At 40.2% G+C, this 20,896-nt stretch overlaps 1 protein-coding gene across 2 annotated transcripts in view; it reads left to right on the top strand.

Annotated features, from left to right (window-relative positions):
• The window catches only part of luzp2 (leucine zipper protein 2), a 336,625-nt gene that overhangs the window by 166,389 nt on the left and 149,340 nt on the right, over nt 1-20,896 (top strand). For both annotated transcript variants that reach the window (XM_048606810.1, XM_048606811.1), the window contains exons 3-5: nt 3,534-3,604; nt 18,826-18,907; nt 19,075-19,137. In XM_048606810.1, the coding sequence (XP_048462767.1) occupies nt 3,534-3,604; nt 18,826-18,907; nt 19,075-19,137 (216 nt within the window). The remainder of the gene's footprint in view (nt 1-3,533; nt 3,605-18,825; nt 18,908-19,074; nt 19,138-20,896) is intronic.

The raw sequence follows: 20,896 nt of genomic DNA, 5'->3' as shown, positions 1-20,896 counted from the left end.
ATGTGAGTTGTATTCATCATTAAATACAGAGCCTTGCTTTAGACAAAACCAACAGCTTAAACCAGCACAGTCAAAAACTTTAAGCAGGGCCAAATTCAAGGAAAACATGATGCAGAATCATTTGACTTGATTTTAATTTTCAACACAAGTAAAACAGAATACAACATTGCCTTCTGATTTGTCTCAGCACTGGAAGTGTGCGGTAAGCCATTCAGCTGGTAATATCAAAGTAGTCTTCTGTCAGTTGATACACTTTGGAGCACGCTCTGTAAAGGGATTTCAGTCGTTTTGAAAGAGGAAATATTTGAATAATTTATTATTAAATATCCTGGTTCTTTCACTGGTTCTTTCTGATGATCCTAAGTGGTGTTATTGTTGCTTGATTGTGTAAGCAGCCTACAGGGACTTGAGTGCTATTTTCACAGAGGGATATTTTTATGTAATACTTCTATTCTATAAACAAAATGATAGTGATTACTTTTTATTGCAACACTTACTGAATTCCATTCTCAATATTTACCAAAGGAGTTGACATGTTTATCATTTTTAGCATTTAAACGTTTATTTGTGCATATTGGTAAGCCATGGGTTTTAAGTAATGCATTTATCAAAAATAAATTGCAAATAGAACTCCGTACTTAATGAACTGTATTTTACACACACCAGTAGTAGGCAGGTGGATGTAGGGATTGGAGGGGAGAGACAGGTTAATGTTCTACATATTTGATGCCATCTGTATGGATTTTAGTATTGCCTTTTGATAAGATCCCACAAGGCAAACTGGTTATCAAACTAAAAACGTATTGAATCCAAAGTAGTAAATTGAATCCTTAATTAACTCCAAGGCAAGACACAAAGTATAATCTATTATTTTCTTCAGTGGCTGGAAGGTTATTTCCACTGAGACTCCAAGGGATCAATGCTCAGTCACTGATTTGAGGCACATACGCATCATTGCTGAAGAGTGATACCAAATACAAGTGTGAGAAAGAGGACAAAGCCATCTAAGTGTGACATTACAGGAAATTAAGAGTTTTTAAACCAGCACGTGACAAGGAACAATTTATCAGCAAGGGAAAGGGAGCTAATTTGTAAACCACGGTGAGGAATTTCTATTTTGTTCTAACTTTCAGTTTATAATTAAAAGTACAGGAGTAAGAGTAAATTAAGTAAAAATAACTCGAGTTGAGCTAAGTAAAGTGCCATAAGCACATAAGGTTAAGGTATGGTAGGACAGCTCAGCCAAGTTGGATTTCTGTCTTGTGACATGGCGAACCATGTACACTTCTCCTGGTCTGGATGAGCCCATGTACAGGAAGTATCACTAGTTCCACAAGCTTGAGCTCTGGATATCAGATCTTGAGGAGCGGTAAGGATCACTAAGGTGTACCTGGTGTGACACAGAACTGCATGCATGGCACATTCAGAGAGCCATTCTCGCTGCACGTTATGGGCAAGCAGACAGAGAGGGAATGGGTGATCACCAGGCAGTCCAAATGAAGTAGCTGATAGTGCAGGAGTATGCAGACATCCCATTCTCAAATAGACAACTGGAAGATATTAATGGACGAGTCAGGTGGGCAGATTAATTGGAAATGGAGTTCAGTCCAGAGAAGTGTGTACTAATTAATTTGAGAGGGGCAAACACAACACAGAGCTACACAAAACAAAAAAAAAGAATGGCAGGATGGTCTGAAATATAGAGAAACCAGAGAGACATTGGAACTTTGGAGTGTATGTGCAGATTCCTTACTGTGGCTAGATTGGCAACAAAAGAATGCAAATGGGATACTTGCCTTTCTAAAATAAACACCGACTATAAGTTAATAAACAAAGAATAGCAGATAATGGGGATATGAAACAAACAAAAACAGAAATTGCTGGAGAAACTGAGCAAGTTTGGAAGCATCTGTGGAGAGAAACAGTTAAAGTTTTGAAAGCAGTGACCCTTCTTCATAATCTCCTGATTAGTCCACTTGCCAACCAGTCAACATTTTGCTTTCATGCAGTATATATGTTGGTTTTCACCTCAAATTTGTATTCTTGTGAAATATCCTGATCTAAGTGAGCATCAAGACAAAAAGCTTGAACAGAATGTGCCTTTTTTTTAAGCAATAGATTCTAGGAGGACAAGTTATGAAGCCTATGGAAAGCAGGGATTCAATACCTTCTGTAGCCATTTGTCCAATCTGGATGGAAAATTAAGTATCCCAACCTTAGTGAATGCTTTGTCAAAAGAACAGAAAATGATACAGAAAATAAATTCATTAAAATAAATGAGAAACCAGGAAAGATAATATGCTGTATAGCGTAAATGCTAAAGAGGGTGCAGGAGCAGAGAATGTGTTTGCAATAAGACCTAATCATTGTAGGAGAGGTGGAGAGCATGGGTAATAAAGCATCAAATGTTCTAGGCTTTGTCAGTAGGGGCCTATAGTACAAGTGTTTAACCTCTAGAAGAACTGTCTTCAACTGGGGTATTACATTCAGTTCTGAGCAGCTCACGTCAGAATGGATGTGAAGGCATTAGACAGGATGTTGAAGACTATCACAGAATGCTTTTCGGGATGAGGAACTTCAGTAATGCGGACCGATTAGAGAAATAACGACAGTTCCCCTTGGAAGGGTCAAAATCATGAGAAGTCAGGACAGAATTGACAAGACAAACTGTTCCCATTGGTGGAAGGATCGAGAATCAGAAGGCATGGATTTAATGTGTTTGGGAAAGAGGCAATGCCAGCATGAGGAGGAACTGGGATCCACTGCTTGAGGATGTGATGGGGACAGATTGAGTCAAGAAATTCAAGAGGGCATTTATTTATTATTTGCAGATAAACAATGGAAAGAATTATTGGAAAAGACAGGAGTATCCCAATTTAAATTGCTTCTTTGATCATCCAGCATAGTGTCAATGGGCCAAATGGCTGCCTCCTGTGTGGTAACAGGACTCGCATGATCTTCTATTCATAAAGCACGGTGCAGAAGCCTTTTTAAACAAACCGTAACTCTCTGGCAATATTTATTATTTGATTGTACTATTTCACAGTGTATATTCTGAGTGTTTATCCACTTTCAAATGATCTTCCAATACATGTTGTGTTCACCAGTGAATTTATTTTTTAAAAAGAAGTAGCTCGATGGTTTTAACGTGGAGCCATTGGTCTGATGACAAAGGTCTTGTTTTAAAACAAAAAAAGGAAGTAAAAGTCCCTGAAGATCTAAAGGTTATAGGCTGCTCTATCATTAGACAGAGATAACTGGTGATGAGTCTAAACGAAGGGTTATGCTGCCTCAGGCAAAGGGACAAAGTTGAGAAGGTGGGAATTTCATAGTGAACTCAACTGGTACATGTATTAACCTGGCACTGGATGGTGTCACTCTGTGTTGCAAGCCTGCTGTCTTCATGAAACAATAATTCATTTGTTACTCCTCATGGGTCAGATATTAACATTCTTGATAGTGAAGTGATTCTGGTGTGATTTTTCATTGGTGAGATCCTTTCTGACTGTGCTGTTTCCACAAAACACTACCAGATCTTGAAAACTCATGAGGCTGTTGCTAAAAATGACGTGCAGAAACTCTTGGAGATCAACCAGAAGCAAACGTGAGTATGTTTTATTTTATCTTTCACTATTTTGTTAATAAAACAAAACTTCTGTTACTAATCCAGTTAAACTTATTGGTACATGTATTTTTGTTTTCTTACTGACCATGCTATCTTTGATGTGATTTAAATATATGATGTACAGTGAATATTTACCTTTATTAGAAGTCCATGAGCCATGGAAGATTTCAGAGCGAGTCTCGATTGACCAAAAAGTGATCTTTTGAGCCTGTTGGCTTGATCATATGCCTGATACACTTGCCAATCTTTTAAAGAAATTCTGAAAGCTTGTGGAATATGTTCTATTTAATGCCAACAGGTTCTCAAATTGAATTTAGATTAATTGTTTCCTTCCTAATTGCTTATTGCTTTTACCTTTTGGTACAACCCATTAATACAGTGACCAGAATAAAAAGTCATGATGTGGAGGTGCCAGTGTTGGACTGCGATGGGCAAAGTCAGAAATCACACAACACCAGGTTACAGTTCAACAGGTTTATTTGAAATCACAAGCTTTCGGAGTGTAGCCCCTTTGTCAGGTGAAGTGTGAGAGAAGAGCACACAGAACACAGAATTTATAGGCAGAGAGATCAAAAGATTATACAAATGCTGTGAGTGGAGGGTCGAATAATAAGTCTTTGCTGGTGACCAAGAGAATTAAACGGTGTGAGTAAAGCTGAATAATAAGCTTGACCTATAAAAGAATTACCTATAATCCAATTAAATCAGGCAGAGAAATAACTACAAAAAATTAAAAATAAGGTGGTGCTGGAGACAAACTCCATGACTGGAATAACATGATAGGTATAAGAGTCGCATGCCGAGGGTCCAACGAAAGTAATAAGTAATCCAAAACTGTACAAACTAATTCAAGTAGAGAGATCATAACAATTTATCAAGGTGATGGTGTCAAAACAGGACAGTAAGGAAGATTTTACAGATACAGAACAGTGTAGTGGGGTCACATATAGCGCGACATGAACCCAAGATCACGGTTGAGGCTGTCTCCATGAGTACAGAACATGGCTATCAGTCTCTGCTCGGCGATTCTGTGTTGTTGTGTATCCCAGGTCTGTCTTGGAGGATCCTTACCCGAAGATTGGAGGTTGAATGTCCCTGACCGCTGAAGTGTTCCCCAACTGGGAGGGAACATTCCTGTCTGATGATTGTTGCATGGTGTCCATTCTTCTGTTGTCATAGCGTCTGTATGGTCTCCCCAATGTACCATGGCTTGGGGCATCCTTTCCTGCAGCGTACGAGATAGACAACGTTGGCCAAGTCACACAAGCATCTGCCGTGCACGTGGTGGGTGGTGTTCCCACGTGTGATGGTAGTGTCCATGTCGACGATCTGACATATCTTGCAGGGGTTGTCGTGACAGGGTTGTATGGTGTCGTGGTCAATGTTATCCTGAAGGTTGGAGAGTTTGCTGCGAATGATGATCTAAGGTTTGGCAGACGTTTGAAGGTGAGAAGTGGAAGCGTAGGCAAGATGCACATCATCATCGATACATGTTGAAGGCTACGAAGAACATGGAATATTTTCTCCACTCCACAGTAGTGCTAGACAATGAAAGGGACACTATCAGTTGTATCCTGTGTTTGTCTTCTGAGGCGGTCATTGCAGTTTTTTGCTGTGGCACGTCTGAACTTGTGACTGATAAGTTGAACATTGTATCCTGTTCTTTATGAGGGTGACCTTCAAAGTCTTTAGGTGTCTGTTGCATTCCTCCTCATCTGAGCAGATCCTGTGTATGCATGGGGCTTGTCCATAGGGGACGGCTTCTTTAATGTGTTTAGGTTGGAAGCTAGAGATGAGCAACACTGTGAGGTTATCCATTGACTTTTGGTAGAGTGATGTACTGAGGTGTCTGTCCTTGATGGAGATGTGTGTGTCCAAGAATGAGATTGAGTCTATAGAGTAGTCCATGGTAGATCTGATGAAACTTGTTGATGTCGCTATGTAGTTGATTCAGTGATTCCTCACCATGAGTCCAAAGGAAGAAAATGTCATCGATGTGTCTGACGTATAGCATTGGTCGGAGGTCCTGCACAGCAAAAAAGTCTTGCTCGAACTTGTGCATGAAAATGTCGACGTATTGAGGTGCAAATTTGGTCCCCAAGGCTGCTCTGTGTGTCTGGATGAAGAACTGGTTGTTGAAGATGAAGACGTTGTTGTCGAGGATGAAACAGATGATTTGTAGAAAGTAGGTTCATGTCACACTACATGTGAGCCCACCACCTTGTTCTGTATCTGTAAAATCTTCCTTATTGTCCTGTTTTGACACCATTACCTTGATAAATTGTTATGATCTCTCTACCCTAATTAGTTTGTACAGTTTTAGATTACTTATTACTTTGATTAGACCCTCAGCATGGAACTCTCTTACACATATTTTGTTATTCCTGTCATTTAATTTGTCTCCAGCACTGGCTTATTTTTAATTTTTTGTAATTATTTCTCTGCCTCATTTAATCGGATTATAGGTCATCCCTTCCCCTGTTATTCAGCTGTTGACACTTTAATCAGACCGTTTAACACCCTTGGACACCCGCAGAGACTTATTATTCGACCCTCCACTCTCGGCATCTTTGTTCTTTTGATCTCTCTGCCTATAAATTCTGTGTCTGTGTGCTCTTCTCTCACACTTCACCTGATGAAGGGGCTGTGCTCAGAAAGCTTGTGATTTTAAATAGACCTGTTGGGCTATAACCTGGTGTCGTGTGACTTCTGACAGAATAAAAAGGACATTGTATCCTATTAGACTAATCTTTTATTCCCAAAATGCTTCAGAATATTTTGTCATACTATTGGTAACATTATAACAAATTAAATTCAGAGCTTCAATATGTCAACTAAACAGAACAAATGTGTCTTTATGCCACTTATTGTTAAGCCATTTCCTTTTTGGCCTCAGGCTCCCAGTTGTATAAACTGTTGAATAAAAGCCTCTTTGTATATAACTGTGAGGGGCATTACAATGTAATGTTTGATATTGTCCATTCATTTGCAGATTCTGCATAATGAGATAAATATATCAATCTAACTGCAATTGATGCAACATTGGGATACTGAACACTCATTCAGGGTCTTTCCTTTGGATTTCTAACACCATACCAGAATAACTTCAGTTACAATGTTGTTTGTGTTTAAGTTGGGTCTCTATCACAAGAATTTGTCCCTTGCAGACTTCCCTGTTTAATGGTTTAAATGTTATAGATATTTATTCTTCAACCTGTTCAGAGATATTATTTCTGAAACAAATAGAACTTGAACCTGAACCTTCTGGCCCAGAGGTAGAGACAATACCACCCATGTCTGAAGAGCCTCTGAATTATTTCAACACAGCTGGTACTCAGATATTTTAAATCAATTTGTTTAGACATGCAATGACACATATCTGGAGCATATAGGCCTGGAACCTATGTCTTCTGGCCAAGAAGTAGAAACTTTACCATTGTATTCTTCTTAATGTTATATCTTGCTGTTTAGACAGTGTTTTGACACATAAGGCTCAAGAAGAGGAAACAGATGTGTCAATAATATTTTATTCTTCCAGGTCAGGTGAAATTATTGTGAAGTTGGGTAAAATATTTGTAGATTGGAAGGCAGGAAGTTAGAATTTGATGTTTCTAAAATGATAGGTGGGGAGAGTGTGTGGTCCCTTTTTAAGAGATAATGTGTTTTTCTAGGCTTGGAGATTTTTTTAAAAAATGTCTGCAAGAAGCAGCAGGCGCACAGAGAGCTCCTGAAATTGAAACATTTATATCAGGAGGCTGGGTGGTTGGCAACCCAGGCAGTAGTTTATTTAGGCAACCAGTTTGAATATCAGCCAATTAATTTTAAACCAGGCACTTAGAGACTAAAAACGAATTAAATTTAAATCTGATGGTTTTTGACAACCTAGGACCAATCCTATTGTAAGAAATTTATAGATCATCAAGGATATAAAAGAAGAGGGCTTTTGAAAATTTGTTGTGCGAGCAGCTGCCTTCTGTTATTGTTAACAACCAGCAGCCCTAAAGAGAAAATCATTGGCTGTCAGAATTCTCTAAGCTCTCAAAAAAAAATCATCTGACTAAGGGTGTAGCAGCACTCTAGCTAATATTCCGGACACAAGGATTTGATTGAGAAAGGTGTTCCTGACTGAAAAAACAGCGGAGAAGGCCCCGAACGTTCTGGAAGATGTATCCAGGCTGTAATTTTGAGGGACTAAATTTTAAGTTTCTTTATTTTTATTAATTTGGTTTGTGTAAGTGGGACTTGTATTTATTGGGACAGCATACTATTAGAATTTTTGTTTTATTCGGGGAAAAGTAAATAGTTAAGGAAGGAATTGTTCGTTTTGTTTGTAGTTCTGTTAATTTGATCAATGTTAGAGTTAGATAAATAAATTTTTATTGGTTGACTATAGGTTCAGTGAAAAGATCTCATTTCATTTAACCACACCTTTGTAACAGATTGGGGGTGGTGAGAGGCAGGTTATACCACTTTTCACACTTCTTTTAACAGATTATAAGGTGAGGTTAGCCTCTTTGGGTATTTTAGTTTTAGTTATCAGAGAGGGGGATTGACCTCTGCATCATAACAATATGGTACTAAGATTTGGAACCATAGTAGTATACTGTATCCTTACAAACATAAGGAAGAGGAAATGTAATAGACCATAATGGCCCTTTGAGCCAGTCAGGATGGTATTGGTTGATATTTCGTGTCAACTGCACATTCCACCTGCTTGCCATGTATGTTAATTTCCCCATAACATCAAAAACCTGTTTAGATCAGCCCTTATATACTTGATGGAGAAGGTAGGGTGCAGAATTTCAAAGATTCACAAGGCTTTCAGCGAAACAATCTCTCCTTATCTCAATCTTACTGTGGATGGTGAGGGGTGGGTGGTGGTAGCAAAATCTGCTTGTGTCTACCTTGCAGGTTTCCTCCTGAATCTTGTACATTTCAATGGTATCATCCCTCTTTTTCTGCTAAATCCCTGGAATTACAGGAACAATTTGCTCAGCCTTTCACTAAAGCATAAACCTCTCATCCCAAGAACCAAGCTGGTGGAGGTTCACTGTAATGCCTCCATGGCAAACATTTCCTTCATTAGAGATGCAGACCTAAACTATCCACTGTATTTTGATGCTCTAACCAAAACCCTTCTCAATGATGGAAAGACTTCTTTTTGCCTTTTTAAAAAGCCACCTGATGTTTCATTCTTATTGTCACACTTACCAACATCATACTCATCTGTCACCTTCTTGCCCATTCACCTAACCTGTCTGTGTCTATATTAATCTATATTAATGATTTAAGATTAGAAAGAGTAAGGCATTTAAGTTTGCTGGTGATACAAAGTTAGGTGAGAATGCTGGTTGCAAGGTGAAAATCGCTGGAATTACAGGAACAATTACCGGAGCCGAAACGTTAACTCTGTTTTCTCCTTCACAGATGCTGCCAGATCTGCTGAGTTTTTCCAGCAACTTTGTTTTTGTTCAATAAATATGGAGCTGGAAAAGCACAGCAGGTCAGACAGCATGCAAGGAGCACGGAAGTCAACATTTTGAGCTGGACAAAGGGTTTCAGCCTGAAACATCTACTTTCCTGCTCCTCGGATTCTGTCTGCCCTACTGTGGTTTTCCAGCTCCACATTTATTGACTTAAAAACAGCCTACGATATTATCCAAACCCTGCTTTCTGTCCCTTAACCAATCCTCCATTCATGCAAATAAATGATCCCAAACTAATGTGACCTGTTTTTGAAGTGAGATTTTTATCAAGTATCTTTTGGAAATCCTGGTGTATTACATCTACTGGTTCCCCTTCATCTACTCTACTCGTTACATCCTCAAAAAAACTGCAAGAAGTTAGTGAAACTGGATTTCCCTTTCACATCAGGAAGACAGTGCTCCAAAGGAACTCTTTTGGTGCCATAAATATTTTAATGGTTTTATGAAACCAGATTGACTCTATCCAATCACACCGATTTTCAAAATTAATTGTTACAGTTTTCTGAGTAATACATTTCAACTTTGTTTGATGACTGCCCTCAAAGCTAAATATCCTGCAATTCCCTGTTTTATCTCTTTCCCCCTCCTTCCTTGAAGAGGCATTTTAAATGTCCTAATTTTCAATCCTTTGGGATCATTGTAGAATTTAGGGAATTTTTGAAAATCATAACTATCACACCCATTATTGGCCTGGACGTTGCAAGATATTGCAAGGCAGGAACAGCATCATATAGCAGCTTCTTTGGAAACAGAAATGGAGTCCTTGGTGAATGAGATGGTAGAGAGGAGGGCCATTCTCCACCTGGTGGACCATCAGAAGAGGCCAAGGAGCAGCTGGCCTGGACACTAATAGCGGCCCAGGTCAACGTTGTCACCAGGATCAGATGGAATGGACGCCAGTGCAGGAAAATCCAGTGATCTTTTGCACTCTCTACGATCTCACGCTTACTCTAACACTGCCACTGTGCATGTGTCATGGATCTTTTTATTTATTCATCTCTGGCTGGCTAGCATTTGTAGCCTTCCCCATTCAGAAGGTGATGGTTGCTATTTATTGTGTTCACTGAAAGAATGAGAGCAGATCTCATCACGACATATAAAACTCTGACAGGGCTGGACAGAGTGGATGCAAAGATGATGATTTCCCTGGTTTTCAAGAACAAGGGGCTGTGGTCTCAAGATACATGGGTAGGCCATTTTGGACTGAGATCAGGAGATATTTGTTCAGAATGTGGTGAACTTGTAGAATTCTATACAATCAAAGGCTGCAGAGGCCGAGTCTCTGAATAAAGTTCAAATACAAATAGATTTCTAGATGCTAAAATTATCAAGGGGTATAGAGAGGGAGTGAGAGTACAGCATTGAGATAGATGGTTGAGTTTGTTCTGCCACTAAATGTAATGGGCAGAATGGCCTATTCCTGTTCCAATTTTCTATATGTCAGTGGATTGCCAAAAATCCCCCAAACTTATTAGCATGTTGGCTACCCTCTGTTTCTGGTAAATAATTTATATTTTCCATTGTGAAGAGAGGGACAAATTATTATTTGTTTTAGTATTCTTAGATTAGGGAATGAGAAGGTGGTAAATTCTCTTGATTCTGCCTTCTAAGAACCAATGTTTAGCAATTCTCTCTATTTACATGCCAGTAAAAGCTCTGAGAGTCATTTTTTAAATATTCCTGGCTAGTTTATTTTAATATCTTTTTTCTATTATATCAACTTTCAGATCACGTTTGCTGATATCTGCAATTCTCCTAATCCTTAGGGCTATAGGCCAATTCTTCATTTTTCATTTTATTATAAGCCTCTTTTAATCTAATACTATCCAAAACTTCCCTAGTAAGCCACAGATGAAGATGAAGTTCCTTATGGAGGTTTGACTTTTTAATAAAAAAAAATTTCAATGAAAATTTGGAATAATTTCTTTAACTTGTTTCCCAACATTTATTCACAGCCAAAGCTTTCAATCAATTTGCCTGATCAACCTTAAATAACTTTCCTCCTATATGATTGGCACTGTTTAAATTTATGGTTTTAGATATGAATTCCAACTATTTCGTCCTTAAAATTTATATGGAGTTCGTAGCGATCAAATGGTTATCATAAATTAGAGGGATCTTGATCAGATTAGGAAGTGGGCTGTGGATTGGAAGATGCAATTCAAGACAAATAAGTGTGATGTGTCGCACTTTGAAAAGTCAAATCAAAGGTAGGACTTAAACAGTAAATGGAAATGTCCTGAGGAGGGTTGTGGAACAGAGGGACTTAGGAGTACAAATACATAGTTTGTTGAAAGCGGCGTCACAGGTAGACAGGGTGGTGAAGAAGGCATTTAGTATGCTGGCCTCCATTGGTTGAGGCATTGAGTATAGGAGTTGGGATATTATGTTACAGTTGCATAAGTCATTGGTGAGGCCACACTTGCTATATTGTGCACAGTTTTGGCCACCCTGTTATTGGAAACACATGGTTAAACTGGAAAGTGTGCAAAGAAGGTTAGTGAGGATGTTGCCAGGACTAGTAGGCCTGAGTTATAGGGAAAGATTGGATAGGATAGGACTTTATTCCTTGGAACGTAGGAGAATAAGGGTTGACCTTATCGAGGCGTATAAAATCGTGAGGGGCACAGATGGGATGAATGCATATAGTCTTTTTCCCAGAGATGGGGAATTGAAAATGAGAGGGCTTAGGTTTAAGGTGAGAGGGGAAAAATTTAAGAAGGACCTGAGGGGCAACTTCTTCATGCAGAGAGTTGTGTGTAAATGGAATTGTCTGCCAGAGGAAGTAGATGAGGCAAGTACAATTGCAACATTTAAAAAACATTTGGACAGGTACATGGATGGGAAAGGTTTAGAGGAATATGGATCAAATGCAGACAATTGGAACTAGCTGAGTTGGCACCATGGTTAGCATGGATCATTTTGGCCTGAAGGGCCTGTTTCCATGCTCTATTACTCTACGACTCAATGACCCTATTGTAACGAGGTCAGCTAGCTGGGCATCCGAATGAGTCCGTGATTGGGTCTCTAATCTAGATTAATCAGGGAACCCTGGCTGACACAAAAAGGTTGACTGTCAGGGATACTGCGACACTGCTGCCTGACTCTATACGAGACAGTTCTATAGTCAAGAACTGTTCATGAGTAAATAAAGGGTGACTTGGTGATTGAATACTGGCCTCTGAAGTGTTATTTCAATGGCAACAAGAATAAGTACGATCCTTAAGAAACCTGCTCACAACAGTCATCTTTAAGTTGGGGTAAGCATTTTCTTACTTCATGCCTTTGTTTGGGAAAATTGACTTGTTTGACCCTGCTCTTGAGGACTGGGCCCAGAATGTGGGAAATGTGCATTATATTTTCCAGGCAAACAACACTATGGCAGAGGAAAAGTGAGTAAATCTCTTGACAACCTGTGGAGCTGCAGCTTTTCCTGTCATTGGGAGCCTTACTTTCCCTGAGGCACTAAATACTAACACCTTTCAAGAATTGACGGACAGATATAAGGAATATTATGCCGCCAAACATCCCCTAATTCTGAGATGCTATCACTTTTATTTGACAATTCAAGAACCAAGGGAAACCTATCCAAATATGACTAGGTTAAGAGGACTAGCAGAAACCTGTGACTATGGTTTAACCCTGAATGAGATTCTTATAGAACACCTGGCATGCAGGATTAATGAGATTACTATTCAAAAATGCCCGCTTGCTGAAGCCGAATTGCACTCTAAACAGGCAGTACTACTGACTTTATCATTAGAAAATGCAGCAAGTGGAGCATATAAGTTGCAGGGTGTTCCAAAGGAAGTACACACCCTCACCAGCTTGGGGAACCCCACTTGAGTGAAAGCAATTGCATAGCCTCACTCAGGACATATCCTGATCAGTGGGAATCTAGGTCAGCCCACAGCAAAACCCTAAAACAAAGCCAAACCTTGACCAATAGGTTAAAGTTTTCTTCACGATCCTGGATGGCAAGCCATTGTAATTATTGTTGGTATGCAGAAGGCAGCAAAAGAGTCCCACTGGATCTAAACTGAGTGAGAGAATTCATAGGCCGGTATGCAGGAGAGCACACACCCTGGAAAGTCCACCTGCATCTGGTTGGGAACAGTTAAATAGCTTAACAAAATCCAAATCAGAACCAATCAAAATAAGCATCTGTTTAAATGGTCATCCAGTTCTCATGGAGGTCAACACTGGCATGGCCATATCAGTAATCGCAGAACCAGTTTTTGTAACAAAATTCATTCTGGACTCCAGCCATTAATTTTGCGTATGACCTCAGCTGGGTTGAGAACCTATACCAGGGAACGTTTACAGATTAAGTATACAACTTTGGTTCCAGTTTCTTATGAAAAGTAGCTGGTTCAGTTCACAGTGAATGTAGTAAAATGCTTGGGCCTAAGCTTGATGGGGTGAAACTGGTTGTGAGATACTTGCCTAGATTGGCTCAATATTTTCCAATTAGAAAATGTCTGCCTGAGTTAAGACTTCCAGGAAAGTCTGGGAATTGTCACAGCAGCCAAGGCCACCTTGTATGTTGACCAGGAATCAGTTCCATGATTCTGCAAGCCCTGCCTAATGCCATTTGCCTAATGGGCAATGGTAGAGGCAGAAAACAGAAGGCTGGAAAGTGAAGGAATCACCAAACCAGCCCAGTTTGCGGAATGGGCAGCACTGGTCGTACCGATTGTGAAGCCTGATGAGTCAATTCGCCTTTGTGTGGATTTTAAACAAATGGTAAACTGCTTTACACAGCTACGTAAATACCCAATCTCTTGCATAGACTATTTATATGCAAAGTCTGTCCTTCATAAAGTTGGACATGAACCATGTGTACTTGCACTTGCATTTAGACCAGGATTCCCAGAAGTATGCTACAATTAATACCTATAAGGGTTTGTACCAATATATGAGACTGCTGTTTCAGATACGATCAGCCTGTGCAATTTTATAGCGGACGATGGAAAACATTTGGCAAGGTCTACTTCAGGTCACTGTTTACCTAGATGATGTCCTGATAACAGGGAAGACTATGAAGAAATGGTTCAAGAACTTGGATATAGTTCCAAGATGTTTTTCCAAGGCAGGCGTATGCCTGAGAAGGGAACAATGTGTGTTCCAAGCACCCCAAATGACCTGTTGTGCTACAGAGTCGACAAAACCGGATTACACCCATTGGAAGATCAAGTGTGGGTGATTTAAAGGTGCCTTGGCTCCCGTGTCTGCCCAGAAGCTTAGGTCATTTCTTGAGTTGGTAAATTATTATGCAAAGTTCATACATAATCAGATTTCCATCCTGGCACAGTAAAAACCAAAAGGACTGCAGCTGTTGTAAATCAGGAACAAAAACAGAAGTTGCTGGTAAAGCTCAGCAGGTCTAGCAGCATCTGTGATGAAAAATATCAGTTAATATTTCAGGTTCTAAGAAAGGGTCACAGGACCTGAAATATTAACTCTAACTCTAACTGTTTTTTCTTCATAGATGCTGCCAGACCTGCTGAGCTTTTCCAGGAACTTCTGTTTTTTGTTCCATCCTGGCAGCTTTTGCATCAACTCCTAAAAAAGGCTCAGCCTTGGAAATGGTCTCATTGCTAAGCCCTGTCCTTCAATGAAATCAAAATAAGCTACCATCCTCTGAGATGTTGGCACACTGATCCCAAGTGAGATCTGGTATTGGCATGTGATACCTCCCCACACAGCATCAGCATGGCATTAGCTCATGGGTGACTGAATGGAGAGGATAGCCTATGCATCCAGGACTTTGGCTAATACAGAGTGTAAATATGCCCAGATGGAGAAAGAAGGATTGGCGGGCATATCTGAAGTCAGGAAATTTCATCAGTATCTTTATAGGCAAAAAATTTGTGAACCCTCTGAATAGCATCCCACCCAGACCCACTCTCCTACCCTACCCCTCTAGCCCTGCATTTCCCATGGCTAATCCACCTACCATGCACATCTGTGGACTGTAGGAGAAAACCAGAGCACTCTGCAGAAACCCACGCAGACACTGGGAGAATGTGCAAACTCCACACAGATGGTCACCCAAGCGTAGAATCGAATCTGGGTTGCTGTTGGTGTGAGGCAGCAGTGCTAACCACTGAGCCACCATGCCACCCAATGGAAGTTGTTTAATCACTGAGTTGGTTCCACTTCGGGGTCATGGCTGCCAGGAGGGCCACACTGGTGCTACCACCCCATCACCGGTACAACCTCTACTCCCATTGCTGCCAGGAGGACCGATTCGGGCAGCTAAAGCCCAGCATCTCTGTCTAATGAGAGACCAGCCCTAAGAGTCTCTAGGACTATAGTCAACTTTACCTTTTACTTTGTGGATGGTGACAAACTCAGGGAGTAGATGCCCCTGCAAACATTTTGGCACGCTATAATGCTTTAAACATCAGGAAATCCTGCAACCATCACAATGCCCAGTGCCCTCTCTTGTACCTGGATGTCCACAGGGAAAATGATGAGTGTAGCGTAGCGAACAAGTCAGTTACCTGCTTTATACTTTGCATGGATTGCTGTTTGTCAGATGTGATTGATGTCCCTTGTAGAAACCTGTAAGGTGCCAGACACTAAAATGTTCAGAGATGCAGCGTTTTTATAACAACTGCCTCAGCGCTGTTTGTTTTGGAATCTGGTTTTCGGTAACTTGCCTGACACCAACCCCCTAATGAGCAGCTCTTCAGGAATATTTTGTTTTACCCGAATATGAAGTTAGGAGGTTGAGAGGGGTTACACCCTGTCCCCCTCTAATTATTTCCCTCCCAGTGATGATCTGACCTGCTACATGTATCTCAGAGCAGTGCTCCAGTACGACCAGTATATTTTGTTTCCAAGTCATTACATTTTATTTTTGCGGGTTTTCCCACCTGGGTTGGGATTTGTCCAAAATTGTTGTACTCATTTTCGTCCACCTTCTGCAAGGAGGATACGGCAAATTAGCCTTCCACATGGTGCAAAAAGGCAAGGAAAATTGTAGAAGTGGCTGGCCCAAAATCCTTGCCACAGTAACCTCTACCAGACATGGTCTGTCGAACAGCCTTATCCAATCATTTCCAATAGCAAAGGAAGACTACTTGCACAATTACATGGCTAAAGCTTTTGAAGAGCTGCATTTGGGTTGCTACCTGTCTTCTGATAACATACATCATGTTCAGGGCTTTTGTGAGGCCTGGTTCAAGTAGGACGAAGGCATATTGATTTCTGCATATCACTTTGGTGAAAAGTGATTTTGAATTCCTGCCTGTTTTTGTATCACTTGGCCCAAGCCCAGCTGCAAACGTTCAGGTTCTGAGGTTGCTCTTTACCCAAGTTCTCTGCTCCATTATTAAAAACTGGCAGGGAAGTTGAATGGAGGCGGAATGTTTTTATGATCTTATGTTGGCTGTATTGGCTTTCCCTGCTCACATTTCTTTGTTCTTAAATCCTATGTGCAAGAAGATCAGGTTTTGTCACTTTATTGCATTTGGCTTTCGGTATCAAAGTCATTAATGAAATAAACTTTTTAGACTTAGGCTTTGTCACAGGTACTAATGTACAGGGGTACAATGTCACCACACATGATGCTATCTTAGGTACAATGCACCTAGGTACAAAATCTTAGTTACAGAAATAGAAAAATAAAGAAGTTCAGCACAGTCCTCTTAGCATAAATGTAGAAATAAAATGTCAAACATCACAGCCCTTTCTTGAGCCATAGACCTGCAGATGCTCTAAGCTGGGCTTTCCCGAAGACTGCTCACTCTCTCCCACACTAGGCATACTTCCACCCACTTTGGACTAAAACCTGCCCGGACACCTCAGGCTTTGCCACCGCTCACAAGGCTTTGGCTTGACCACTGCTTTGTTGCTGCTGAACTTATTTCACAAAAGTTAAATGTTTCCTTCAAAAGGTTTTCATTGAAGAATAAATTTGCCTAGTTTAGCATCAACGCACTAAACTCAACATACGCTGTTAATATTTTCTTGATAGCAAATAGTATTTGGCTAAAATTTGTAAAATATTGAACTGCCTGTAACTTGTAATTTGCCCCATCTTTATGTGCTGTTACTGTTGCAAATGATCAAGCCAGCTTCACAACATTCAAATGGACCAAATGAAACACTCTCTATTGTTTTACTACTGCAATATTCATACGATAAATTGACAGACCATGAAGTTGATACATCAGTTTGGTACAAAACTACTGAATGTCAAATTTGCACATAGGCTATCACAAAGGAAAACGGAAGAAAGATGAGGACGTTTTCCTGGATCCTGGATCACTTGGAAAAAATGGACCTTTTGCTGCCATGTTAAGAATCTTAAAATCCCTACAGTGTGCACACTGACTCTCCAAAGAGCATCCCGCCCAGACCCATACCCTGCTCTATACCTGTAATCCTGCATATAGCATGGCCAATCCACCTAACTATACATCTTTGTACAATGGGAGCACCTGGAAGGAACCCACGAAGACATTGGGAGAATGTCAATGTGGAGTTTGTACAGTCGCCTGAGGCTGGAATTGAACCCGGGTCCCTGGCGCTGTGAGGCAGCAGTGCTAACCACTGTGCCACCCGACGTTTCAATACTTTAGTGCATTCAAGCAGTCCACTAATTCATCAGATATCCAGCAAAATCTGATTATTTCCTACATTAAAACAAATTACATTCGTTTTCTGAAATGCTGTCTTTTAATTTTACAGTTTCTATACATTTACAGCAAAGAATTAAAGCATTCAGTCCATCTTTGCTGTAATGTTTAATTGTTCTGTTATTGATTCTGTGAATCTGTTTATTATTGATGCTCACTGTGCTTGATTAGCTAAGACGGGGTTTATACTGGGTGGGGATGGAGGTGTTGGAAGAGAAGCAAACTAAGTATAGAAGTTACCAGAGCGTGGAACTGAAATTTTAAAGCACTGCAGCGAAAACCCATTGCAAGTACAGAAGCTATGACTTATTCTTATTTTCACAACCCTCTTTCGCCAATCTCCAACTTATCTTTTCAATCTCCTGCAGCTTGCATTCAATACATGTCCTTCAGTCTTGCTCTGTTGAGTCAATTGTATATAATTTCCTCTTTATTTCGTTATCATTGGTATCACACCCCTGTATCAGAAAACAGCTTCCATAACCTGTGCTTGGCACACATTCCCTCCTGATGCAAACACAGTGTCCCAAAACCTTCAAGAAAAGCTAAGAACATTCACCAAGAGTGCAAAACATATTGAATGATGTGTGATTCACTCAGGGGAGGGGGTAGTGGCCCAGTAGTGTTATAACTGGACTGTTAATTTAGAGAACCAGATAATGTTCAGGGGACCCAGGTTCAAATCCTGCCATGGCAGATTTGAATTCAATAAAAATCTGGAATTAAGAGTTTAATGATGACCATGAAACTATTGTCAATTGTCAGGAAAAGCCCGTTTGGTTCAGTCCTGTCCTTTAGTGAAGGAAGCTGCCATCCCTCCCTGGTTTGTCTTTGATGTGACTCCAGACCCACAGCAATATGATTGACTCTTAACTGCCCTCTGGCCAATTAGGGTTGGGCAATAAATGCTGCCTAACCAGTGATGCCCTCATCCCATGAATGAAAAAAACTTGTTACCAATTTGTTTGAAACTATAGCTTGAAGTAAAAAAAAGTGCTTGGTATGCAAAAAGAATTTTTCACATTGCCGACAGTACAAACATCACTTGTTTCTTTTTAATCAGAGATGAAATGAAATCTCTTCAGGAAACCCTTCAAAAACAGATCAATGAGGCTGCAGTGAAAGCAGAAAAGCAGCAGGCTGGGGTAAGCTCTCTTAGACCTAACATTTTCTGATGATTGTTTTTATTGTTTTATACCAAAAATATCAGTAACAATGCTGCATACCAAATGAAAGAAATGTGTTTATTCTATGCAGTGTTGTAGTTGTTGGTGCTCTGTAGCTTAATATGACAGACCTGCTGCCGTTACAGATTAACTTCCTAAAGGCTGAAGTGGAAAGGAAGAGCAAACTGATAAGAGATTTACAGCAAGAGGTAAGAATCTGTTTATTCATGTGTGGCTTCCTGGGGTACAAGCTGGAGGAGAAGGAAGAAAACTTGACAGAATGATCTTTGCAATGCCATGATTGAATACTGAATTTCCACCCTGCTGGTTAGTAGTACGGTAATTGCATTGTGTTGCAGTTCCTCTGCTTGGCCTTATCCTATCTGTTAAAGATGTGCAACCTAATGAGCATCATTAACTCATAAATACAAGATATTTTTGACACTCTGTTCAATAAAAAAAAGTCATACAAGTCACTGTTATCATAAAAGGATCACTTTAACTTTTGGTTTTGTGAAAATCTGTATTCCATTTAATTAATTTGTCAATATAACTGACAGTTTAATGGGGTTTCAATGCTCCCATTTTTAATGGATTCTAATATGTTTTGTCTATAAACATAGAGAGTCAAATATTTAGTTCTGGAAGAGTTTAATTTCACGCTTCATGTTTCTCTCATTTGTTTCGCATTGGTATAAAGTTTGGGCTTGAGTAATTTTCATGCTTGGAGGCATATCAACAATATGCAACTTCAAGCCCTACAGTTTATACAGTCAAATAATAAGAAATCTTGCTCTATTTGTTTGGATAACAAGTTAAGAATATTATTCTATATGTGATAGCAGCCAACAATGTGGCAAATGATGATTGTTTACTGCCTGGACGCTGCTTTGTCCCAAACTGAGCATCTGATATGCTCTAGGCTTAACAAGTTCATGTTATTGTAGTAGCTGTTGGCAGCATTATTGCTTGTTTAAGCAGTAAAATGTCAAAGGCAATCAAAGTTTAAGCACGTCAAATTATAACTTCATTCACGGCACTTTGTAAAGTGCCATTATCATCAGTGTAAGGCGAGTATTATGATTGGGACATGGTCTTATCTGGCCAGATTCCAAACAGGAAAACTGTTTTATTTGGCAGGTTTTGACTGCCCTAATTCTTATCCAGTAATCAGGCCCACTGTCACTGGACTGAATGGAGCTGGGTGAGCAGGAGGAGATTCAGGCTGCCAGAGAATTGGAGGAAAACTTCCTCAAATCAAGATGTACATTTTAGGTGGAGGGGAAAGCAAGAGATTTGCATTCATCTAGAACTTTTCACACCCTTGAAGTGTTTTCCAACCAATCAAGTACTTTTCAATGTTTAGTCACCTTGTCATGGAGGAAGCATGGCAGCCAATTTGTGCACAGCAAGCTCCCACAAACAGCTGTGCAATAATGACAAGGTAAGCTTGTTTGGTTTGTGACCTCAAATAATGGATAAATATTGACCAGGACACTGGAGAATCAAGTCTCATGTTGTTCTTCAGAGTAGTGTCATGGAATCTTTTATGTCCAATCAAGAGTTAAGCAGAGATATAAGAATTGCCGATGCTGGAGTCTGAGATAACAGTGTGGAGCTGGAGGAACACAGTAGGCCAGGCAGCATCAGAGGAGCAGGAAAGCTGAAGTTTCGGGTCAGGACCTTTCTTCAGAAATAATCAGGTTGTCTGTGGTATCTGGCACAGTAGCACAGTGGTTAACATTGCTGCCTTACAGCACCAGGGACCTGACCTTGGGTGACTGTCTGTGTGAAGTCTGCACATTCTCCCCATTTCTGCAGGGTTTTCCGTTGGGTGAGAGGTAGTAGGAACTGCAGATGCTGGAGAATCCGAGACAACAAGGTGCAGGGCTGGATGAACACAGCAGGCCAAGCAGCATCGTAGGAGCAGAGAGGCTGACGTTTCGGGCCTAGACCGTTCATCAGAAA

Source organism: Rhincodon typus, chromosome 17 (genome assembly GCF_021869965.1).
Source record: "Rhincodon typus isolate 14 chromosome 17, sRhiTyp1.1, whole genome shotgun sequence".
NCBI lineage: Eukaryota > Metazoa > Chordata > Chondrichthyes > Orectolobiformes > Rhincodontidae > Rhincodon > Rhincodon typus.
The sequence above is the reverse complement of the archived record's forward strand: the minus strand, read 5'-3'. Positions and strand labels throughout refer to the sequence as shown.